The 26934-nt window shown below is 38.3% G+C and overlaps 1 protein-coding gene across 1 annotated transcript in view; it reads right to left on the bottom strand.

Annotated features, from left to right (window-relative positions):
• The window catches only part of LOC139708357 (WD repeat-containing and planar cell polarity effector protein fritz homolog), a 76999-nt gene that overhangs the window by 21059 nt on the left and 29006 nt on the right, over positions 1–26934 (bottom strand). Inside the window, 4 exon segments of the mRNA XM_071620318.1 lie at positions 12823–12886; positions 21179–21302; positions 23832–23946; positions 25106–25211. Of these exon segments, the coding sequence (XP_071476419.1) occupies positions 12823–12886; positions 21179–21302; positions 23832–23946; positions 25106–25211 (409 nt within the window).

The raw sequence follows: 26934 nt of genomic DNA, 5'->3' as shown, positions 1-26934 counted from the left end.
TTGATACATGCACCATACAAATCAGCACAAAGTACACATTTGTACATAACTGTAATGATGAAAAATGGAATGCACATGAGAAAGCCTTTAAATGGCTTGTGAGACTGTACATACACGTTCCTAATAGTGTAACGAAATAGATTTGAACTGAAAAAACAAAAAAATAAACACATAGATATATACATATATATATATATATATATATATGGTGATAAGCACAATTAGGGTATGCAATCATGATTTTCTCACTTTAAAAAATTGTAACTTCTAAAAGAATGCACCAACTGACTTCAAAATTCACATGCAGCATGCTGAGATATCAATAATCACATGTGATAATACAATAGCTAATTTCTTCTCATTTACTGATGATTATTAAAGATTAATTACCCAAAAGTCCCCCAAACCCATGTAATGCATTAAAAAAAGCGTTTTACACCTTATGTAAAAATCAAGATTTGAGGACTGAATTTTAGGTCTATCCCTTTGTGTTTGGTATCAAATTAATGGATTTTTTTCCTGGTATTGCTTGCATGCAATAAAAATCAGTAGTCCTTTCTGCTGGAGAAAGTTATGAGGTCTGAAATCCCGTCATGGTAGGAGTGAAATGCTGGCTTATTTTTGTGACATTGTGACCTTTTAACTCATGCTGTACAGCTATACATGGAGAAACAGCTTATTTTTCTGCTTTTCCTTAAAGTACTGAAGATACACTACAATATGGTGTGCTGTTTGCCGATAAATGTTCAGCCAGTTTTGAGTTTTGAGCCATTTTCAAATGCTGAGGAAAATAAGTGCAGCCGTTTTTTAGTATTTTCAGTGAGGTATATCCTAATTTAACTACTTAAAAGAATCTTTTCCCCTTATCGAATATCCTTGGTTTTTTAGCCATGAATTGTACATATGTAGTAATCTATTGTGTGAAAATTTGAGCAAATTTGAGCAATAAGAACTTAATTTTTTAATATTTTTACAAATTGCTGAGGAAAAATAAGACTGCATGAAGGTCATATGATAAGTGTTCAGTGTTCTTATTTCAATGCTTTTTCAATTTTTAAAGATATCACAAGCAAAAACATAGTATTTTAGCTTAATATTGTCTGTTGAGAATGATAAGGGCGTTAAGTTGTCACTAAACCCTGAGTGTTCAAAACAACTTAACGCCCTTCTCATTCTGAACAGACGATATGTCATTGTTTGAGTGTCACAGCTTGGATATCAACTCAAGTCATCATAAATCTCATATTCATTCTTCTATAGCTTTCTGTGTTTACAAATATAAGAATGGATCCAAACAATATGCACACATTCAAGGTCAAACTGTACAGATAATTTTTTGATGAAAAATATCATATCTTCCAAAATACCAGTCCTAATTTCATAAAACTTTGTAATAATGACCAGTATATATGTCTGTTACCTATTCCTGAAAGTTTCACCTCTTCACTCTTTGGCAAAAGTGAAATATTATAAAATATATAAAAGTGGTTTTATATGAATTCAAAGTAATGCCTACGAAATTGATCATCCATTTTGAGTCGTGAAAATATGACATTAATTCATATTTTGTGACATGTCATGGTTATGTGCTAGTGGTGAATGAAAGGGGTATTTATCAGGAATATCTAAAAGCAATTTCAGATGAAAGAAACACTCTCCTTTTTTTTAATGAATTCTTCCAATATTCTAGTCATTTCAATGTAATTTGTCACCCCTAATTTAAATGCTAATTTATGAGCAGTTTAATGCACAATTTTGATTCTTTCTTTACATGAAATGAAAATTTGAACACTCATCTACAACAAACAGCAAAAAACACATTTTCACCAAGTTATCTCATTTTTCCCCTGTTACGCATTTGCATACCCTGATTGTGCTATTGACCATGTATATACATACATACATATATATATATATATATACATACATATATATATATATACATACATACATATATATACATACATATATATATATATATGTACATATATATATGTATATATATATATATATACATATATATATATATATATATATATATATATATTCCATCTGAAGCACAAACATATTGAATAGATAAGACTTCACCCAATCTTCCAAATTTCCAGTTTTCATTTTCTCCTGTGGACTTCCCAAGTGTACTGACTTAACATTGTTACCCTCTGCTTGATGCTGTGGTCAGATTGCTGGTGCATAAAAAATTGATTCAATTGGAGACTCTGCGCTCTATTCCTTAAAAGTTGAGACAAAACACACATATTGAAAAAAAAATAGATAAGTACTCTGGGAGCGCAGACCTCTGCCAAGCAGCTAATTTCCGCCACTGATCTTATTCTTCCATAGAGATTAGTGATTTCCATCCATACATATATGCATGCTGAAAAATCATCCAATTTCCCAACACAGAAGCCTTCTGTTATACATCATCAACTTCCAGCTGTGTGGCACACCTCACCCTAGCAGAAACGAGAGCATGCACTTCAGTGCAAACCTCACAAAATGCACAGCTTGATCTCCCAATCAAGTTCATTCACCCTACTTGCCAAAAGATTGAAAATCCCTCATAAAATCCATAAAATTCCTGGATCACTACCAAAATTTACCCATCTGTTCCTTGTGTCATTCTCCGCCTTTCCTTCCTCCAAATCTGTTAACAACTTTTGGGGTTATTTTTCCTTTTTTCTGTAAGAGGACTCGGAATATACGCTAAACACCTTTTTATACACCACTGATCTGAACAGTGTATCAGGTGTGTGAAGTCATCAGGATGGAGAAGACCACAAAGCTTGTCTAGAAATTTTTAAGGTTGCTTTCAAATCATGTTGTATGATATATCAACTATGTTCACTTCATTTTCAAGTTGTCATTTCTATATAGTTTTGGTAAAGCTTGCAAAGTAGTTTGCATATTGTTATACAGTGTTTATCGGGTGCAGTTTCGTTGCAGAAATCATTCAATGTCTTTATGTCACCAATTTTCAAAAAGTTTCATCTTTTTCTAAAAGAATGATTGTCTCTATAAAGTTCAGCAGAACTTTTATACTTCTTCATGTGTCAGAGCATTCACAAAAAATATCTTTTGTTAAAACGAATTGGAGTCAGACATCTGTGTGCCAATAGATTAAAGCAGAGCCAAATACATGCATGATTATTTCCAACTGTCTGATAACAAGTGTACAGTTTTCCTTTCAGTAACACTTGGTAGAACTATTGCAGCCATTACACGTGTATATTCAAGGAAGAAGTCAGAAATATCAGTGGTTTAGACAGAATAGTAGAAATAGTGATCCTGTGACACAGATGGTGGTAGAGTTGTCAATTTGAACAAGTCCATTATAAAGATGAAACTGAAACTCTGAAGAGTCATAACTCCTGAATTGATTGGCCAGATTTGCTCAAACATGAACTGCTTTGTCTCACTATTCCTGAACGGCATTCATCAGGATACAAATACGATTGTACCCGCCTAACTTTCATTCTCCTTTTTACTGCTTTATTCTGAGTATCTCAGCACTCTAGTCAAAGTAATGGCTTTATCGGATAGCGTACTATGTGATGCTGAAGAAAATCACACAAAACTCATTGATTTTAATAATAGCAATATTAGTAGAACACATCACTGAAAGTTTGAGGGATATCGGACAATCGATTCAAAAGTTACTAATTTTTCAAATTTTGGTGCTGTCATTGCTGTAAAGAGCCTACTTCTCTTCATGACGTATTTCTTTTTAATTACAATATAAGAAAATATATAGAAAATTCATCATAATTTCACTTTTCTAGCAAAATGACAGAGCACTTTTCTTACCACTTTCAGAAAGCAGCAGGAATGTTATTACTGTCATCATATCTCAGTGGCAAGATGATGGAATGTGTGCTTATCATGAAAAATGATATTTTGTGGCATTCTCATGTTTTCTTTATATTGTTGCAGAACATGACGTGACAGTTATGCAAACTGATGTGCTTTACTAATATTGGTGCTTTCACTAAATCTATATTTATATATGGGCTTTGACTTCGTTTTATCAAAAGAAAAAAAAATAAATATCAAAGAATGTGATTTTAAAATACCCCCCCCCCCCCCCCCGCCAAACAAAGCCCACTATTGAAAGTAATAATCAAGTTCATGTACACATATATTCCCACTGAAAAACAGGTATTCCATCGATATCAATCCATATTATGGTCAATTTCGCCACCGCAATATGTAAGGGAAAACTTACTCATCCAGTAAATTATAGTTTTAATGGCTGAAGAATATCATGGGAGTAACCTGTGTGATTATAAAAATAGTACTTTAGTCATTCTGACTGATCAGATTTGATGACACTGAAACATGTTTACAGAGTATCAAGACAAGTAATAGCATGATGCTTGTGACCAAGTGGTAATAGCTTTGCAATTTTAACATATAATTTCAGCCACATTTTCTGTAAATCTCAAAACCTAAGGGATTAATAGCTCAATCCATAATATTTCACTATGCTGCTACACTGCTACAATACTACAATGCTAATTAATGCATTGTTCAACACTGATTCAAGATGTGCTGTGGAAATCTACAACTTATATTGGTCACATGTGCCAAATTTCTAGTAAAAATGCCCATAAACAGAGGAAGTTAGCTGAATCCACAATACGACTGTCTAATTTTTAGTAAAAAGTTCTTTTGCTGTGGCCACACATTGTTTGCCATTGACAAAAATGTAACATACACATCTACATACTACAGCAATCACAGGTACCAAATCTAAAGCCAAACATCTAAAAAAAAAATCTTATAACATTTTTATGGTTTCATGGGGTAATTTTTTTTTTTTTTTTTTTGCCATGGCAATTAATGCACTGTCTACATTCACAAAATATGAGTCTTGAAGATCTACATATAACTGTACATGTATCATTGTAAACATGTCTACCATCTCAGGTCATTTGCTAAAAAACAAACAAACAACAAAAACAAAAAACAAGATTTGAAAGACAAAAAAGGGGATGGAATGACAGACTGACAACCAACTGACCGACCACAAAGTGATTCCTATAAATTCATCATTACACAATTTGTGTGGGTAGGGGTATAGAAAACAAATGACACTGGTAATGCATGGACAAAAATACAATTTTCTTTATTTTTTTTTTTTCATTTTCCTTGATGAGCTCTCCTGACAAGTGGGAATTTTGTCAAACCCTTGCAGCTTAGTGATTGAATATTTTGCAGATTAAAATTGGTCTGCAAGCAACGATTACGGTAGCTGGAAATGTAGTGTCTAGACAACTGTTTGCAAGTCGTCACCACGGCAAAACACAAACCGCAATTTACATGAAATATGCATTGTACACAGACGTAAATTGATTTCCAACTTCAGCCTGTTCACACCTTTGATGTCTCCCACACACACTGCTTTTAGCAGATGACAAGAACTTTCCACTCAAACTTGATTTTGATGGCCTCTTTGCATTTTTGCTAGTTTGTTGTTGCATTGACGTAATTGGTTCTATGGGAGACTGCTTGAAACATGGCCAAATCAAGAGAGCAGAACAATAAAGTATCTTGACTATTAAAATCTCTCTGCACATTAAAAAAAAAAAGAAATGTTGCTATGGCGACTGGTATGCCTCCGCCATTATGCATGGTTCTCCCAATAAGTCTATAGTACATCTTGACAATGTGTGACAACAGTTTCACATATCAAAATGACATGTTTGTCACAAATGTGTTGAGTGTTCACTTTCCTTGAACTACTGTAAAAAGTGAAAATTTTTGCACTGTTGAAATTTTTGCGCATTTCCTGCCACCAGAAGCTGGAACAAAAATACATATGTAAAAGCATGCAAATATTTTTGCATGCCATATGTTTCTGTGGTCAACGACTCTTAGATTCCCAATGAGAATCACTGTCAGACAGTACATGCATAAATATGTATTAAGTTTCATGATGATACCTTGTGCCTTTTCCAAGATATGGAGGCAGAAGTGAAATTTAGACTTTTCATTTGACCTTTGACCTTTGACCTCGAGTTTCAAAACTTTCTCTAGAGAATCTTTATCCTGCAATACATGTATACAAAAAGTTTCAAGACAATATCTTCAGGAATTGCAAATTTTGAGGAGATGAGTTGACCTTGACCTTTGACCCATGACCTCAGAATTCTCAAGATAATCACTGTAAGGTAGTACATGCATATATACTCAGTTCCACAAAGATACCTTGAACCATTTCTGAGATATGGAGAAAAAGTGAAATTTTAGCGTTTTTCACTTGACCTTTGACCTCACGGTCCAAAACTTTCTCCAGAGAATCTTTGTTAGGCAATACATATCTACACTTAGTTGCAAGGAAATACTTTCAGGTATTACATAGATATGGGGGGGAAATAGTGAAATTTTGAGAATTTGACCTTGACCTTTGCCCTTTGACCATGAGTATGTGCACCCAAAAGTTTACAGGTGCAATTTCTCCCACTCACACATATACATGCCAAGTTTCATTACGATACCTCATATGGTTTTTCAGTTATGCTGTCCACAAAATTGATTACGGACAGAAGGACAGAAGGACAACCCGAAAACATAATGCCTCCAGTGACACTTCGTGGCAGAGGCATAACAATCAAACAAATCCCAAACACGAGTTGTTCCCAACAACCACAAAGCATGTGTCCAAGACTTGCCTGATGCATCAAACTACACTAATTCATTCAAACTGCAATCTCACTATATAAATGATTAACTCTACATCTGGCCATGCCAGGTAATACTGTAAAAGTGGAAATTTTCGCGCATTTCGCGCAACGAGAAGCTAACGCGAAAATAAAAGCACGCGAATATTTTTGCATGCCATGTGTTCCAGTACTTGATTTCTTGATTCCGCGGAATTAAAAACGCGCGAAAGTCTTCTGACACGTCCAAGCGCGAAAAATTAGTCGCGCGAAAATATCCACTTTTACAGTACTGGGGCAAACCATGGGGAATTGGGGGGGATGGAGGGATGCATATCGGAGTAAGATATAATGTAAATGCATGGGGTGCCCAAATGAGGTACCAAATCATCGCATGTTATAAAATGGGCTTCAGAATCTCTGCAATCTGATTGGTCAATTGTCATGCATTGATTTTAACTGATCCACACTGAGCCATGCATCCAGTAAAATCTGAACGCATGGCTCAAGTCTTGTATAGTGTAGTGTTTTACAACTGGAGGTGTACCGGACGCATGATGGGGAAAATGGTTGTATATCATGACTTTACGGGCCCATTTTATAACACAAAAGATGCACAGGCCTATTTCGTGGATCAGTGAGAATTGGATGCTCTCATTTAACTTTAGAACAGTCTACTTTTAGAACTTTAGAACCCACTCGCTGCGTTTGTGGGTTTTGTTCCAAAGTTAAACTCGCGCATCCAATTCTCACCGATCCACTCTGTCCTGTGCATCATTTGTATAATATATATTCACACTTTGGGCACGTCATGTGCAGCATGCCAGCTTGAACTACATAGTACACTTCAGTTGTCTTGATACTCATCCATCGTTGAATGCATAACACTTTTGTTTTCCTTTTGAAATACCAGTATATTATAATCTCTATGCAATTATATCATACAAAGAACTCAATTAGTTCTGTGTCCTTCTTTGCAGGAAATTTCATTGACGAACTGTGGGTATAACACATCACTTTGCATGCACGTTTCTCTATAGTCGACACCATTACATTGTAAAAGTGTAAACCAAATTACTGCTCCATGCACTTGTCTTCATGTAATACTGTATAATGAAATTTACCAAGGGTACAGTCACATGACTTCTATTAAAAATTGCAGAAAAAGTGGGAATTCTAACATTCTTTATGCAGAGTGATGACCATTTGGTTAATGTGAGTGAACAAAATTCCCGCACCCCTGTCCACCATCGCATCTCAAAAAATTGCTAAAATCTTTGTTTACATGGAAAGTGCTACTATGATGAAATGTTGAAATGTTTTCATTTAGGCCAGCCCAAAATCGTTGGTGTACATGCACAAATTGTGGGCCTGCATACCACAATCAGGGCCAGCCTCAGGCCGGCCTGCCAGTGTAAATAGGGTTTAATGGCATCATTTACCATTTGCAGATGACACAAAAACCCAGCTTTAGTGTTTCAAAATAGTTCTAGAATGTGAGTTAGAGATAGAAACAACCAAATGTAAAAATTTGAATCAGTATAATCGATGTTAAGTATTGTAAAATATACAAAATGTGAACAACAGTTATGATAAAAATCTTCCTAGACTAAACCATCTACAATTATGATTTATTGAGAAAAATAGTAATATCTCCTTATATTTTAGGCTTTCTTGCAAAATCTTTATATGGTGCCATGTTTTGTAATACAACTGACCTACACACATATGCATCTAATATGATATATTGAACATTTTTTTTTTTTTTTTTCAAATCACTGCTCCCAATGGTAAACAGTAATTTTAAGTCCTGGCCAAGAGCATACAGCTGCTGCTGCAGCTATGTGCAAATATATGCGTAACTAGAACTATCTCTCATTGTGATTAATATACCCCCACCCACAACTGAGGGAATTAGCTCAACCAGGACTAATTTCTTTTTTTTACTTTTTAATGGAAAAAAATTTTACCATGGCAATGCACTGTTTAAAAGTGAATAAATGTATTGCTCACTGTCAGTCACATCGTCCCAAATCTCAGTCAAGTGCTCAAAAACTGAGTGAGCAAGATAAATAAACTGATAATTTGTATGGTTTTCATAAAAAATTGTGTTATCACGGCAACACAATGTTGCACATTAAGAAAAAATGAAGTTTGCACAATAGCCGTCACATGTGCCAAATTTCAAGCCAAATGATAAAAGGCTGAGGGCCTTAGTTGAATTCACATTAGTGTATCATTTTCATTCAAAATATACTGTTACCATGGCAACACATTTTCAACACTGACAAAAGATTTTTTTGCACATCTAATGTAGAGATAACATGTGCCAAATTTGAAGCCAAAATGCTCTAAAACAGAGAGTTAGGAGAATTGAAATGTTTGTATGATTTTCATTCAAAATGCACTGTTACCATGGCAACACATTGATCAACAATGATGAAATATGAAGTTTGCATATCTCTGTACTATAGTGGTTGCATGTGCCAAATTTCAAGCCAAATGCTCAAAGACTGAGGGAGTTACCTGAATCCACAATATTTTTGCATGATTTTCATTCAAAATATGCTGTTACCATGGAAACTCATTGATCAACAATAACAAATGGTTAAGTTTGCACATTTACGTACCATAGTGGTCAGGTGTGCCAAATTTCAAGCTAAATGCTCAAAGACTGAGTGAGCTAGCTGAATCCACAATACATGTATCTTTACATGCTTTTTGGTGACAAAAATGCTGTTACCATGGCAATGCATTGTTCAACACTAATGACAGATTAAAGGGACTGTACAGTACTGGTTGAGGTGGGAATTCATGTTTTGAACATTCTTAAGTGAGATAATGAGAACGGTATGAAATATGAAAGAGCATGTAATTTTAAGAAGGATTCATTTGATGAAAATTGGTTTTCAAATGGCTGAGATATCCAAAAAAATTATAATAATAATAGGCGACATGCTACAACTTTATTAGGATATCTTTGTTTCACCTTGTTTTTGGATATCTCAGCCATTTCAAAACCGATTTTCATCAAATAAACTTTTGATACCCCTTAGAATTGCATTCTCTTTGACATCTCATAGAGTGGTTTCTGAATATCTGGCAAAACTTAAAAAGCTAAATTCTCACCTCGACCAGAACTGTACACACCCTTTAAGTTTGCACATCTATATGCTATAGTGGTCACATGTGCCAAATTTCAAGCCAAATGCTCAAAGACTGAGGGAGTTAACTGAATCTACAATATTCTTGCATGATTTTCATTCAAAATATGCTGTTACCATGGCAACACACAGATCAGCAATGGCGAAAGATTACGTATGCACATCTACGTACTATAGTGGTCACATGTGTCAAATTTCAAGCTAAATGCTCAAAGACTGAGGTAGTTGCCTGAATCCACAATATTTTTGTATGCATTTTAGTGAAAAGATGCTGTTACCATGGCAACGCATTGTTCACCACTGACGAAAGATCAAGTTTACACATCTATGCGCTATAGTGGTCACATGTGCCAAATTTCAAGCCAAATGCTCACAGACTGAGGGAGTTAACTGAATCCACAATATTTTTCTATGATTTTCATTCAAAATATGCCGTTACCATGGCAACACACTGATCACCACTGATGAAAGATTAAGTTTACACATCTATGTACCACAGTGGTTATGTGTGCCAAATTTCAAGCTAAATGCTCACAGACTAAGGGAGTTAGTTGAATCCACAATATTTCTGTATCCTTTTTGGTAAAAAAAAAACTGTTACCATGGCAACGCATTGTTTATCACTGACGAAAGATTAAGTTTACACATCCATATACTATAGTGGTCACATGTGCCAAATTTCAAGCCAAATGCTCTAAGACTGAGGGAGTTATCTGAACAAACAATATTTTCGCATGATTTTCATTCAAACTATGCTGTTACCATGGCAACGCATTGATCAACAATGACGAAAGAGTAAGTACGCACATCTACGTACCATAGTGGTCAAATGTGCTAATTTTTGAGCCAAATGCTTAAAAACTGAAGGAGTTAGATTAATCCACACATTTTTGTATGATTGGTAAAAAAATAAAACTGCCGTTGCCATGGTAACAGATTTTTGAACGCACACACCAAAGATGTTTTGGCACAACTATACATTACATTGATCACATATCCCAAATTCAAACTGAATTGTTACAAAATTGAGAGAGTAGTTCGATCCACAACATTTTGTAAGATTTTTATGAAAATCTGCCGTTGCCATGGCAACACAGTATGAAATACTCATGAAAAAGGTGTCTTGCATATCGGCCTCTGGTAGCAGTCACACATGCCAAATTTGAAGTTAATTGCTCAAAAAATGTGAAAGTTGTTTGATCCACAAGTTTTTATAAAAATATGCTGTTGCCATGGCAACGCATTATGCGATATTAACGAAAAAGGTGTCTTGCACATCTACCTTTGATAGCGGTCACACATGCCAAATTTGGGGTCAATTGCTCAAAAAATGAGAGAGTAGTTCGATCCACAACATTTTGCAAGATTTTTTTAAAATTTGCCGTTGCCATGGCAACTTACCGACCGCCCGACCGCCCGACCGCCCGACCGCCCGACCGCCCGACCGCCCGACCGCCCGACCGCCCGACCGCCCGACCGACCAACCGACCGACCGACCGACCAACCGACCGACCGACCGACCAACCGACCGGCCACCCGACCTCAGAGTGATTCCTATATACCCCCCCTACACACTATGTGTGGGTGGGGGTATAATAATAAGAGCATGTGTGTATTACATGCATCACACCAAGACTCATCACCAAATACTGTAAAACGAGGAATGTTCGTGTGCATTTTAATTTCGCGAATTTCGCAAGAGCCAAGATTCGCAAAATTAAAATGAATGTGAATGTTCTTGTCGACACTCTACGCATTGAATGTTAGAGGCAACTCACGAAAATGTCATGCCGCGAAAAAGGTCGTCAGCTCTAATTCGCAAAAATTTCATGCCACCAAAATGTTGTATTTTACAGTATGCACTTATTCATAACTAATTAAACAAGAGACCCAGGGGTCTAGCAGGCACCTGAGTATTGCAAGTTGTTGTTGTTTTTTTCCTCTTGCAGACTACTACTTAGGAACACAGCACTCTTGGAGGGGGGGTTGAGGGACTCCAGGGGGCATGGTGTCCATTTGTATAGTGTATGACACCGGCGATAATACCTATCAAGTTTGCAGAAAATCTAACCATTCATTTTCAATAAGAAGGTCTAGATAAACAAAAATAAAAAAATGGTCCCACCCCTGGATCTGCCATGAACAAACTTCAAAGTGCACTACCTACTGTATATAGAAGAAGATGAAAATGCAAAATTTTGGCCCCCATTTGGTCCCCCCACCAAACCCAAAGTTCTTGGGGGTATCCCCGATCTGCTATGAACAACCTTGAACTACAGTCAAAAATGTACTTACACATAGCACTAACTGAGCTCTGTCACTTCTGGTTCTACAGAAGATTTTAAAGAGTTCTCTACTTGGGGGTTTTGGGCCTCATTGGAACCCATTTGAACAATACAGGAAAGTTACCTGCCAAGTTTGGTAAAAATCCATCACTGAATTTTCAAAAGGATGCAGAAATGTAATTAAGCTTAATTGCAACCCATGACTGACTATTAATGATCTCAATAGTTCATTTGAGCATTTGGCTCAGTTAAAAAAAAAAAAAAAAACACGTTGAATGCTTATATCTTGGTGGATCAAAGATCACTTACAACTATATCCTCACCGTTGAAAATCTTAAAAATCTTCAAAGTTTCAGATACGCAGTTTGACCTAATTACGGCCGCTTTGGATTCGGCCTTGTAGTTGCTTGGCCGAGCAAGGCTTGGGCATAATATTCTTTGTGAAGGAAGGATGCAGAATACTGTAAAAGTGGAATTTTTTTGTGGTGTGGAAATTTTTGCGCATTTCGCGCAACCAGAAGCTAGCACGAAAATAAAAGCATGCAAATATTTTCGCATGCCATATGTTCCAGTAGTTAATGTCCTGATTCCGTGGAATAATAAAACAAGCGAAATTCATCTTAGCTGGACGAGCATGAAAAATTACTCGCAATGAAGATATCCACTTTTACAGTAAGTGAATTAAGAATAAAGATGTCTACTGCCACTCACCATGAAGAGATCTCTGGAGTGTAGGTCCACAGCCAGGAGGAACGCCTTCTCAAATCGTTGGTACCTTAAAAAGAAAACAAGAGACAGAGTGGGTTGAGCGCTCACCTGAGTATCTCAAGTTCACTTTCCACATATTCTCGCTGACAAATATCTGAGAGGAATTGGGAAGGGGGAGGGGGGGGGGGGGGGCTAAGGGGAGCCTCCAGGGGGCATGGTATCCACTGTATATATGCTATCACATTGGCAAATAATATGTGCCGTTTGAAGGAAATTTTCCTGCGTATTTTCAAAAATAAGATATGCAGTGAAATTCAAATGTGCCAATTTAATGACAGGATGATAATATTAGTACCAAAATAATCTTGGGAAATGATGGATTAAACAACATCTAATATCTTGTCTGAAAACAAGAACAAAAAGCAAAGCAAAAAAAAAAACCAAAAAAAAACCCCCCAAAAAACCAAAACCAGTTCTGGACAATATATTCTGATTAATTACTGCTTAAAGGCATAATTTCCCATTTGCAGATGACACAAAAACCCACTATTAGTGCTTTAAAATAGTTATGAAATGTGAGTTATGGATAGAAACAGCAACTGTAAAAATATGAATTGGTAAAATAAATGTTAAAGTATTGTTAAATATACAAAATGTGAACAATAGTTATGATAAAAAATTTTCCATATCAAACCGTCTACAGTTACGGTTTATTGAGAAAAATACTAACATATATCTCCTTATATTTTAGGTTTTATCGCAAAAATTTTATATGATAGGACGTTTTGGGGTACAACAGACCTACACATATGCAATAAATGTCATATTTTGAAGAAAAAAAAAATTAAATCTGTTTCCAAAGGAAACTGAGATGTAATTTGTGAGTGTGCTAGGCTATTCCAACTAACAAAACAAAACCAATTCTGCTTATAAGTAACAGAAAAAACCCAACAACAATTCTGGATAATATATTCTGATTGATAACTACTCAACTTGAGATGCTATTTCTACGCAAGCTAGGTTAATTAACAGAACAAAACCAATTCTGGACAATATATTCTGACTGATTACTGCTAAACCTGGGATGCAATTCTTATGTGTGCTAGTTTAAGTAACAGAAAAAAACCCAACAACAGTTCTGGACAATATATTCTGATTGATTACTGCTAGACCTGAGCTGTTATTTTTCTGCGTGCTAGGTTAGCTGCTGATTATTATATAAATCTTCATCATTCTGGTCCATGAAATTTATTTCTCTCTTTTTTTCTTTTTTTTTATATTGTTGATATCTATGAGCACAAAAGTGATGTTGAATTTGGAATGTCCCCACATTATGGAGAAGAATGTTCAATGCATAGAAAATGTATGTATCATACTTTTTTCTCTCTGCTTTAAATACATAGAAACTACAAGATGCCGGTAATCTTCAGGGAAATCACCTGTTCTGATGAAAATGGGGGGGGGGGGGGAATGACAGGATTGTATGCTCACATCCAATGAGAATTTAGAATTTTCCTTCTATTTTTTGGAAATGCACATTTTCATTGAAATAATCTCCATTCCAATGCAGGATAACAACTCACTGAGACATAAAAATAGTTGATGATACTTTCTTTGAACAACAAACCAGAGAAGAAATCTTAAAACATAAAATCCATTGTCATATTTGTTACATATACAGTCAAAATATTTCATGCATGCAAACAATTAAAGAATAGAACTGTGTATTTCTGTGTCCTTTTACAATATTTCTTTGTTGATCAATTTCAAGGTCATAAAGAATGATTCTTCTAATGAAACTGGTACCCCTGGTGGCACTATCAGGGTGCCCTGCAGCAAAATACGTGGTTATTATTAATAAGTCCACAGAATTAACTTCTTGGCTCAACATATCGGGGATAAGGGGAAAAGGCAGTATAAACAAGGAAAGACTGTTTATACAAGAAAAAAAAGTAAAAGTACAGTATGTTCAGTCATTCAATTTGAATGTGTACTTCAACACATAGAAAAATGTTCAGTCATTCATTATTGAATGGTTGAGATGTTAAGTGCTATCAGGGAGGTGGGAAGCTACCTCCCTGGTGCTATGGTCAATTATATTATATTGGATGGCTATGAATGGGATACCAGGGAATATTGCATGAGTTAGGGCCAATATTACACAAATCGAAGATGAGTGCAATATTGGCCCTAACAAGTGCAGTATTCCCTGGTATTCCATGAATTAATGCCATCGGATACAATCATTATCATCTACAATCATGAAGAGAAAGCATATACTGCACAAAAATACCATAGACCTACTTCTACCCATCTTTGAAACTGACTTAGCAGTCCCATCCCAGCACTGAAAAGGGAAGCCCCTATCAAAAGCTGCGTATAAGGCATGCGACTAGCAAGATGTATGCGCGCTTGTGAATTGTAACAAAATTTTGCGTACTAGTAGCATCGTTTGCGCACTCAGCAAGTGCTTGCACAACAGATGAGACAAAATACTGTGTATCATTGAACGGCCAGTAACAACGGTAGCCTATGGGGAATAAATACCTTCGCCTATGCGTTTCATTCAATGTGCTCTCATATTGAATGCTAAAATTTAGCGAACAGTATGCATTTTTAATGCGCCGCCAAAATGTCCTCTACAGATGATAATTGGTAATGTTGCATAGAACTATATAGAGGGCACAATTGGTAGACACAGTAGTAGGAACGGAAGTAAAACAAGAGACCCAGGGGTCACGCGCTCTCCTGAGTATCGCAACTTCACCTTCCATGCATTCTCTAAAGTCATCAATGTACAAACTCATGGTATTAACTTTGCTTAATCATTTCTGGTTCTAGAGCAGAAGATTTAAATATTCCTTACTGTGGGAGGGGGTGGGCCCCCTAGGGGCCCCCAAGAGGGACATGGTGCCCATTTGAAGGAACTGAGATTCTATCCCCCTAGGGATGCTACCTGCTAAGTTTGGTCAAAATTCATTATGAGGTTTTCAAACAGAAGATGAACATGCATAATTCAGCCCCCATTAGGACCCACCCCCATCCCCTCTCCTGGGACCTAAGGGGAGGGGGGGGGGGGGCACCCCTGATTCCACAAATTCCATGAACAAACTTGAAACTACAGTCATCAATGTACTAACTCATAGTATTATCTTAGCCTTATCACTTCTGGTTCTAGAGAAGATTTTTAAAGATTCCTTAATTTTAGGGGTTTGGGCCCCCCTGGGGGCCCCCAGGTGGACCATGGTGCCAATTTGAATAAATTGAGATCCTATCTCCCTCAGGATGCTAGCTACCAAGTTTGGTGAAAATCAGACATGGGGATCTCAAAGTGAAGATGAAAATGTTCAATTTAGGTCCCATTAGGACCCCTCCCCACCCCCCCTCCCCTGGGTCCCAAGGGGGGCACCCCTGATTCCCCCATGAACAAACTTGAAACTACAGTCATCAATGTACTTACTTTACTTACTTTACTTTACTTTTCCGGAACGATGGTGTAGGACAGAGCCTGTTCATCGATCAGGTAGAGTTATCTCTTGATGCTCTCTTTCCAATCAAGCAATTGTCCAGCGCTGTTACCCATTCTAATACAATTAACAGCTCAACTTCTATTGCGTATTTGTGTTATTACCAAAAATGGCCTATGGCAGGAGTTGACAGCTACTGGAGACCAAGAGCATGTATTATGTACCAATACACATACATGTAATGACTATAATCAGTCATAATCAAACACAACACCTTTCCAGTGCTTGTCTAGCCTATTCTTAAAGGCATTTATGGAACAAGCAGAGACCACTTCTTCTGGGAGAGAGTTCCACATACCAACAACTCTGTTAGCAAAGAAATACTTTCTGACATCTAACCTTGCAAACCGTTTTCCCAGTTTCATGGAATGACCACGTGTTCGTCCATTACTATTATGAGAGAACATGTCAAACTTTGTGTGATAGTGTCCATGTAGATATTTGTACACATCAATCATGTCCCCTCTTTTTCGCCTGTAACTGAGAGATGGCAGTGAAAGGTGACGTAGACGTTCAGAGTAGGACAAATGCCTAATCCCCGGAATCATTTTAGTCGCCCTTCTCTGAACGCTTTCAAGTCTTCTTTGTTCACCTAGCTTGAAAGGTGACCACACAGCTTGACCATATTCCAAGATGGGTCTCACAATGCCTTTAAACAAGAGCCTAACAGTATCCTCATCCAAATATACAAAGGATCTCCTAATAATTCCTAACAGCTTATTTGACTTTGCAACAGCTTGGGAAATATGGTCCTTGAATGTCAATTGTGAGTCCACTAAAACACCCAAATCCTTCTCAGCTTTTGTTTGAGCCAAGACAATTGTGTCAGACCCTTTCTTCATGACATATTGGGAGTCTGAACATGACCGACCAATTTTCATTACAACACATTTGTCAGGGTGGAAACGAAGCTGCCATCTATCTGCCCATGACTCAAGTGTCTCTAAGTCCTCTTGCAGCTGCTCAGTAGCTCCTGGCTTATCTGAGCGCACATACAACTTTGTGTCATCTGCAAAGAGTTTTGAGCTAGACCGAACACATGTTGGGAGGTCATTTATGTACACTACAAACAGAATCGGGCCAAGTACACTCCCTTGTGGTACTCCACTTGAGACAGCTGACCAACCTGATTTCTGACCACTGACCACGACCCTTTGGCGTCTGCCAAGTAAAAAAGATCTAATCCAAGCAAGGACTTTGCCCTGAATGCCATATGCCTCCAATTTATAGAGCAAGCGCTGGTGGGGAACGGTATCAAAAGCTTTCATTAGATCCATATACACAACATCAACAGTACCACCCTCTTCTAGTACTTGTGTCCATTCATCCAACACTTCCAACAAGTTTGTCATGCATGACCGCCCAGCAATGAAACCATGCTGATGATCAGAAAGAAGATCATTCCTTTGGAGATGATTAACAACTTGCTTTCTCAGCAGGCTTTCAAACAACTTACACACCACACTGGTTAAGCTTACTGGCCTATAGTTTTTTTCCATCTGCCTTACTACCCCTCTTGAAAATCGGAGTCACGTTAGCACTCTTCCAATCCTTTGGTAAATTACCTGTTTCAAGACTCTCCTTAAAAAGGATGGCAAGAGGTTCAGATATGACATCTGCTAATTCTTTGAGTATGCGAGGGTGAAGATTATCAGGTCCCAGGGATTTACTCGGCTGGAGATTGTGGAGCAGGTCAAACACATCCTTAGTCGATATGGCAAAATCTGAGAGTGGATGGTCAAACTCAACTACCGGTGGGTCCAGCATATCCTCCAGATCCTCTTGTGTAAATACTGATGTGAATACACCTTGCAATACCTCTGCTTTCTCTTTGCTTGAAGAGGTGATGCTCCCATCACTTTTCTTAAGATTGGCAACAGACTCACGAACAGTAGTCTTCGATTTCCCATACGACCAAAAAGCTTTAGGGCACTGTTTTGATCCAGATGCTATACGACTTTCAAAGTTACGAACTGCTTTTCTACACGCCCATCTGGCTTGATTCCGTGCACGAGTGTAGCTCAGTCTTTGCATATTGATATCATGACTATTGTACTGTGAGTTAGTCTGCACTCTCAACATATCTTGCAGCTTTCTAAATTGTCTATGTTTTTCCCTTACTAGATTGAGAGTGCTAGCATCCATCCATGATTTCTTCTTCTTGGCTTTCTTAAGATCCTTCTTTGGTGTGTATCTATCTAGTACAGAATTTACCTTTTCTTTAAAAAACAGCCAGGAATCATCCACAGATCCTGAACCGAGTTCCGCCTCCCAGTCAACGGCACCAAGGGTATCCCGCATTGCGTCATAATCTGCCTTGTTGTACTAACTCATAGTATACAAATATTGACTGCTGCAGAGGGAGATGGTAAAACTATTTGACCTCGGTGATGTCTCAACAGTGCCATGTCCCTCGACTTCGTCTCGGGACATCGCACTGTTGAGACATCACCTCGGTGCAAATAGTTTTACCATGGCCCGAAAGAAAGCAGTCGATATTTGTTTTATATCCCTCTCGAGCATTTTACTAGAGTAATGACGGTTCCCTTTTGGAAAAGTGTGTAGGTTTCGTGAACGAAAAATCTAACGATAGGCCGTAGCAGTGCAGCAGCAGTGCGTGCAGCGCGTAGCAAACGACACCGCTGCGCTGTTGTTGATTCCCACGCACGAGCTACATTGTACACTACAGCGTGCAAAACTCCGAAAGATCAAGGAGGTCCAGGACTACGTTAGAACATGGACCTAACAGAATTCTGTTAGGTCCATGGTTAGAAGTAGGCCTAAAGCGGCTTCGTTACCCAGATCATCTTCAAAATCGGTTTAAGTTTATTCCTAATTCGTACCTGATATGGTGTCCTCCTGCGATCATTCTTCCGTTACTTGAAGCAGTCACTTTGTCAATTGAGCTGAATGCATTGATCACGTCCACAGATTTCTGTAATGCTGTCGCTAGCTACAACCCACAGGACTGTCGCTCAAAAGTATCGCTACTACGCGCACTGCGGACATTCTTACGTGAGAAATGTAGATATCGATCACACAATCACGATTGGGTGCAAATCGTGGATTCCCAAAAGTACTATATCACGCTGGCTAGTAACCAATTGCACCGCATCCAGCTGCTCGTAGCTAGCTAGTAAAACTACACCATGTTCGTGCTCTGTACAATCCTATGGCAAGAAGCTTTACATGAGGGATATAATATTAACTAAGCCCTATCACTTCTGGTTCTAGAGAAGAAGATTTTTAAAGATTCCTTAATTTCAAGGGGTTTGGGCCCCCTGGGGGCCCCCAGGTGGACCATGGTGCCCATTTGAACAAATTGAGATCCTATCCTGCCAAGGATGCTACCTGCCAAGTTCAGGTTCTCAAGAAGAAGATGAAAATGTAAAAAGTTCACACACGACGGAAGACGCACGCCGGACGACCCACGCCAGACGCCGGACGCCGGACGAAGAGCAATCGCAATAGCTCACTTGAGCCTTCCGCTCAGGTGAGCTAAAAAGATGGGGAGAGTATATCCGAGCATGCCCAGCTGAGCGCAGCACCCTCATTTGCTCACCATCATCTTGTCAAATGGCTACTGAAACATGTGCATTTAAGATTGTTTTGTTCACTGTACATGAATGCTGATGCTGGCAATGGTGCATTTTGTTTGCAGAAGTAAATGAGTGTCTGTGTTAGGGTGTGTTGTGTGTGAGCATCTTGCTTCTAGTTCAGTGGATGGAGGTAGACCTATACATGTCACACACAGCTAGTTAGTTGCAAAGTGCGAGTGTGAATGAAAAGCAGAAAAACACAGCCGTCACACACACACACAGGTGTACGATCAGGACATGAATACTCAGTGTGTTTGTGAGCGTGAGTCTGACAACAGAGACACATATTATGTATCTCAAAAAAATTGCGATGCAGTTTAAGGGGTAAACTTCGGATAATGTATTTTTGTTTTCATCTACATATTGTATTATGATTATTTTTGCTGGTCTGAAATGAAAAAAAAACAGCAAAAAATATCTATTTGGTGACCACAAAATTTTTATCACCAACAGTTCCAAAAAATCACAAAATTTCACCACTTTTGGTTATTGAGATCAGCAATATCAACATCTGGCAATGCTGATAAACCACCATGCAGAATACCAGAATGGTGACACATGCCATTTACTGCAGCTGAGCTGCAGAACAGGTGTCACACACACAGGTGTACCATGTGTACATGGATACTCAGTATGTGTGTGTGTGTGTGTGTGTGTGTGTGTGTGTGTGTGTGTGTGTGTGTGTGTGTGTGTGTGTGTTTGTGTGTTTGTGTGTCCGACAACAGACACTCGTACAGAAAATTGCAACTTGGTGTAAGGGGAAACCTTGGGAAACTGCACTTTTGTTGTGATTTATTGTGATTATATATTTGTTGGTTTTGATAATCACACAAAAAAACCCTCAAAAATCGCCACATACTAATTTGATGACCAAATTAAATTTCATCACCAAGGGCTTCACAAAATTACCAAATTTCACAATAACTGGTTACTAAGATCAGTCAGATAACCATCTGGCAATGCTGAGTAAACCTTCCACAATCCTCTACAAGGAATACCAAAATAGCAGTGTGCGCAATCAAGTGCAGATCTGGGGTTGCATTTTGGCCACAGTGCACAGCCTATGGTCACGAGCATTCTTTGTTTCCATTTTTTTAGTGGTGGGTCTAGAAACAGGCACCTTTAAAAACAAAATTTTTAAACAGGCAAAAAACAAAAAAACCCTGTCCTTTTTTTTTTTTGTCTCTCTCTGTTTCTTTTAGGAGTGACTAAAATATCTAGGATTGCTCATACCTCAAGAGTAACTGGAAGAACCTGCGCGCCAATCGGCTAACGGCATCACGGTACTCGACGACAATGACTTCAGAAAGAGGCCTGAGCGGAACATAGAAAGACCCGAGGCTGGCTTCTAATGCAGCTGAGGTGGGATGTAAGCACAGAGATGAGAATAACTTACTACCTTCTACTGTTTGAGAGACAGAAAAAGGAGCATCTGTTTGTTCAACAAGTTGACTGAAAGATTCCTGTTCACCTCAATCAGCTCCTAAAGGGATCGTATAGTTTTGGTTGAGACCTAATTTCAGGTTTCTAACATTTCTCTGGTGAGATAATGAGAAACCTCTTATGAAATCGGCCGATGAAAGAACATGTAAATCCATGAGGAATTCAACGTTTATTTGATGAAAATTGGTTTTGAAATGGCTAAGATATCCAAAACAGAGCGATTCTAATAAGTGTGGGACCCACACTTTTTTACGATCACTTTGTTTTACTCTGTTTTTGGATGTTTCAGTCATGCCAAACCCGATTTTCATCAAATAAACTTTGAATTCCTCTTAAAACGGTATGCTCTGCACTATTTCATAAGTGTTTTCTTGGTATCTCGCAAAAAGTTAAAAGCCCAATTCTCATCTCCACCAATACTGTACCATCCCTTTAACCCTAATCAGGCTGGGTTTTTTAGGCTATGTAACAGTATATCTTGGGTGGGGGCTGATTCCCACCCCCCAGATCTTGGTCTTTGGTGACAGAATCGTGAGAAAATTTGGCACACACAACACTATGTCATATTTACAAAATTGTATTCTTTTACCAAAATTATCCCTTTCTAATTTGATTTCAATTAATAATGCAAACCAAGTCCCAGATTTCATTTCAGCCTATTAAACACTAGTTGAATACATTGACAGTTTACTTTGGTGGTTTGTATATATCTATTTCAACATATTGGACAATTAAATATAAAAATTTCCAAAAGTCATTTCAAGTTGTATGTATTTCATTGTTTTTGGAATTTGCTATGTATGACATTGTTTTCTAACTTTTTTTTTTCATTGTTTTTTTTTTTTTTTCACTGGAAATTGTCACCCGACCACTTTTCCACCATAATTAGCATAAAATTAATCAGTCAAAGTGAGTAAGAGGAAAAATAATCGAGATCTTATAAGTTTCAAGACAGAGCAATTTTTTCCACAGGAAATGTACACAAAATCACAAAGTTGTGGCCATTTTGGGATGACACGCATTTACAAAAATGGGTGTGGCTTCATGACGGTAGGCGCAGACATCGCAAATTTGGTCTCAAAAGTTGCGTGAGACTTTAAAAAAAAAGTCAGGAAGCCTCGTGACAAGGTCCTCTCGTGTTGCAGAATCATTGTGTGATACACTATAAAGAGGAGGCAGATAACCACCCCTCCCCCCAAGCCTTATTAGGGTTAGAATACTAAGTGTGAGATAATCAGATGAAAGGAGCTAATCTGTGCCTTATACTCTAGTTTTATATGATCATAGCACCATGCTGACCTACCTTGTGCGATCGGTTCTTTTTCCACTTTTGTGGATTTGCACCAGGAAGCCTAGAAGCAAACAGGGCTCATCTGCCCGGCCCCCCCCCCCCCCCCCCCCTGCCCCCCCCCCCCCCCCAAAAAAAAAAAAAGATTTGTTAACAACACTCATCTTCAAGATTAGGAAAAGAGTGCCCAGATCACATATGGAAAATCTCTTTAATCAGCTCCTTTCTACATATATATATACATAAAATGGGTTCGGTGTTTTTCAAACAATGTGGTAATACATGAAATGTCACTCTCAATAATATATAAATAACTGTGTTGAGATAATTCTTTTTATAGGCAACATCATGTTTTCTTTTTAGTTATTTTAACAGCTTATGTCTACATACCACAGAAATTCTCTCTAATCTGGCTAAATATCAGATGAAATAAACATCAAGCTCTTATTCCAAGAGCAATGTCAGCAACTGTCATGAAGGCATTAGTCAGACCAGAAAGATAAAGGCCTTCAGCGTCAGTGGCACTTTGTTTTACATGTCATGTGATCTCGCTGGCTTGCTGCCACATTAAAGGTCTGCTCACCGTGGCCAGCTTGCATGATTGTACGTTGCCATAGCAACAGGATTCGGCCATTTTGGGATGACACGCATTTACAAAAATGGGTGTGGCTTCATGACGGTAGGCGCAGACATCGCAAATTTGGTCTCAAAAGTTGCGTGAGACTTTTAAAAAAAAGTCAGGAAGCCTCGTGACAAGGTCCTCTCGTGTAGCAGAATCATTGTGTGATACACTATAAAGAGGAGGCAGATAACCACCCCTCCCCCCAAGCCTATAGGCAACATTATGTTTTCTTTTTAGTTATTTTAACAGCTTATGTCTACATACCACAGAAATTCTCTCTAATCTGGCTAAATATCAGATGAAATAAACATCAAGCTCTTATTCCAAGAGCAATGTCAGCAACTGTCATGAAGGCATTAGTCAGACCAGAAAGATAAAGGCCTTCAGCGTCAGTGGCACTTTGTTTTACATGTCATGTGATCTCGCTGGCTTGCTGCCACATTAAAGGTCTGCTCACCGTGGCCAGCTTGCATGATTGTACGTTGCCATAGCAACAGGATTCAACCGTTCTGGATGTCGGGTTCCTTGCTTACCTTCCCGGACGGGATTAAGCGGCAGCCGGAGTAGATGGTTCATGATGGCAGACAGGCAGCCAAAGCATGTGCTACTTGCAGTGTTCCAGTTCAGCGCTGCCAATAAGTGCACAGCCTGCCGATGTAGACAGAGCAACAAGAAACAAAAATGTGTGTGAGCCAAAACGTGGCTCTCCAACCACTTCTTCATAAGCCGAAGTGCAAAAAGGTAGTCACTCTTATTTTTACAAGGGGGAAAAGAAACCCACATCAAATCAGCAACATATTGTTCAATCGGTCAATCACATTTCATTTGTGCTCTTCACTTGGCTGGGCTAGGACAGTAGCGGACAAGAAAAATGTCTCGCAAATACACACACACACACACAACAGAGATGGCATCAGAAAGCCTGGAGCAACAAACAACTGGGGTGTCTCGACTAAGTTTTCTTCTTTTAAACTCTTCCAATGCCACACTGTTGAGTACACAGACCTCTCGACTTGAAATGTGATCTTTTCTCAAGATGGCCAGTCTAAACTCGTCCACAAGCTTAATTATCGTCGCTGGGGCAACAAGACCTCATACCTACAAAACGTCAAATGTTCAGGAGAGCCAAAAAAAAAAAAAACCAAACAAACATGGCAGCCAAAGCACTGTGTCAAATGGGACAGCCTTTCTTTTGACATGCCATGGTGGCTTCATTTTGGGGGTAAGACTGCTAGGATTTGAACAGGACATCACTTAACTGATTATCTGACCATTAATCAAAAAAAGTCATTTTCACCAAAATTTCAGATACAAGGTCTTGTCGCCCCAGCGACGTTACAGTATACATGTGTGTCATATCGACTGCTTCCATCGTGAAAAAACAACAACAAATATTTGACACTCCTCTATTGGAAAAAGGGAATCACTTCATATCACTTGACTTTGACCTCGCTTCATTCAATGCACTAAAATATGCAAGAATAAACACATTGGATACTTCTCAGTGTAGCTATCATGCAGTGGAGCACAGGATCCTTGGTTCTATCATTTGGCTTTAGTGCAATAGCACACTATTTTAAGGTTGACTTTAATATGCAGGGTACACTCAGACAAAAAAAGAAAGAAAGAAAGAAAAGAAATATAGAAGTTTTATCAAAACATTATAAAATAAAACATGAAATTGTAAAGTTTTGCATCTCCATTAAGGCGTCGGGACAGGGTCTCCTGGAGTAACGAATTCTGAGCCACGTCCACTTCACCATGGATATTGGCTCGGTCATCTATTCTCCTAATTGCAAGAACTTACCTCATCAATCTGATCGTTGGCAAGGTATTCTTTGGTCAGCTGTTGCGCCCCAAGACTTCCTCTGCTGAGAACACCCAGACCGACTTGCACCAGCACCAGCGGGCCCCTTGATCACAATCAGAGGGAAGGATATACCATGAGTGAAGAACTAACTCAAGGGGAAAAACGGTTGACATTTTTTAATGAGTGGGCAAATCATCATAGAACGGTGAAAGTACACGTTGTACATGGTATCATTACAGGATTGGTATAGTTTTGGTTGAGATGGGACGCTTAAGGTTTCCATCTTCTTGTGAGAAAATGAGAAACCTCCAGCACATACAATTTCAAGAGGAATTCAAAGTTTCTTTGATGAAAATTAGCTTTTGAAATGGCTGAGATATCTTAAAACAAAGAGGTTCTAATAAAAGGTGGGACCAACCTTTCATTAGGACCGCTTTGTTTTACTTTGTTTTTTGATATTTCAGCCACTTTACAACTGATTTTGTTTTTCAAATATACCATTTTTTATTTCTGTTGGAATTGTATGGTCTGTTATATTTCAGAAGTGGTTTCTAATTACCTCACAAAAAAGTTAAGATCGGAATCCCTGCCATTCCTTTATAATAAATAAACAAAGAAACACTGCAGGTATCAGGTATAAACTTTCAAACATCCAAAGCAGTGATATTGGTCTCAAATACATTGCTTATGAGTGAATTGGATGAGGTCACAATTGCATCACTACGCAAGTCTCTGACTGACATGGAGATAGACTTGCACACAAATCTTCTGTAACTTCTATTTTTTGAATAAACTCCAGAATTGTATGAATTTGTGATATCACTGAAATAGCTTCTATACTTTTTTTATTCATTCTAAAGAAATTCTACCATGCTGTTTAGTTGCTTTCACTTAATGTATCCCACCTACTTGAAAATGTGGCATTTCATATGAAAATTGTTGCCACAAAGAAAATGTTTTTCTCAAGAACACTAAGCCGTTCAGCATGGGAACCTGGTGGCCTGTGTAGTAAGTCTATGGGCATTTCAGAATTCAATATGGAATGGGTTAAGCCGGTGCCACTTCATACATATGAAAAATAGGGGAGCTTGTAAATTGATGATAATATGGCAAAACTGCGGTTATTCAGCATTTTAGGGCTCTAAATTATTAGGAGGAAGCTCAGTCTCGTCTGCCTCTCCACACAGCTCGTCCACCTCCTGTTCATCATTCGCCTTGACATGGTGTAGTGCATTGTGGCACACACAGGTGATACATGAAAATTTTGCGCGCTATTTCATGTCCTTACAAAATAACACAAAAGCCTCTTGATTTGCAATTTGGGAATTACTGTTGCCTATTGAGATTTGTGAGAAAATCGAAGCCTCTCTCACACAGCTCTCAATGGAGGCATAAAAACCTCTCTGATACATTTTGTGCAGAGGCTGGCATAACCACTCAAGTAGGAGCCACGCTTGCGCTACCAAGCGAGTCAACTCGGGATTTTCGGTGCTACAAACAGTGACAGGGGCCTTTGACAGAGGTTGAAAGGAACTTTGCGGGTGCAGGTGGCAAATGAAATGAATACAGGCAGACCACAAAGGCAGACCGCGTCATGTGATATGCCAGTACACACTTCATACTGCGCATGCTATTAACCCGTAGAGGACAAGTCACGAGTATACTCAGACAGGTGTCCATGGAAAATGCGTGTTGTAGCAAAATCAAACCATCCTCAACGGATTAATCCATTGAGGACGAGTCCTGAGTATACTCGGGCAGGTGTCTACAGGAAATGCGGGTTGTGGCAAAATCAGTCCGTCCTCAGCAGGTTAACGATGTCATTG

The sequence above is a fragment of the Diadema antillarum genome, unplaced genomic scaffold (genome assembly GCF_040938485.1).
Source record: "Diadema antillarum isolate AM-2024a unplaced genomic scaffold, OU_Dant_1.0 scf00000036, whole genome shotgun sequence".
Classification (NCBI taxonomy): domain Eukaryota; kingdom Metazoa; phylum Echinodermata; class Echinoidea; order Diadematoida; family Diadematidae; genus Diadema; species Diadema antillarum.
This window is presented reverse-complemented; position numbering and strand designations above follow the sequence as displayed.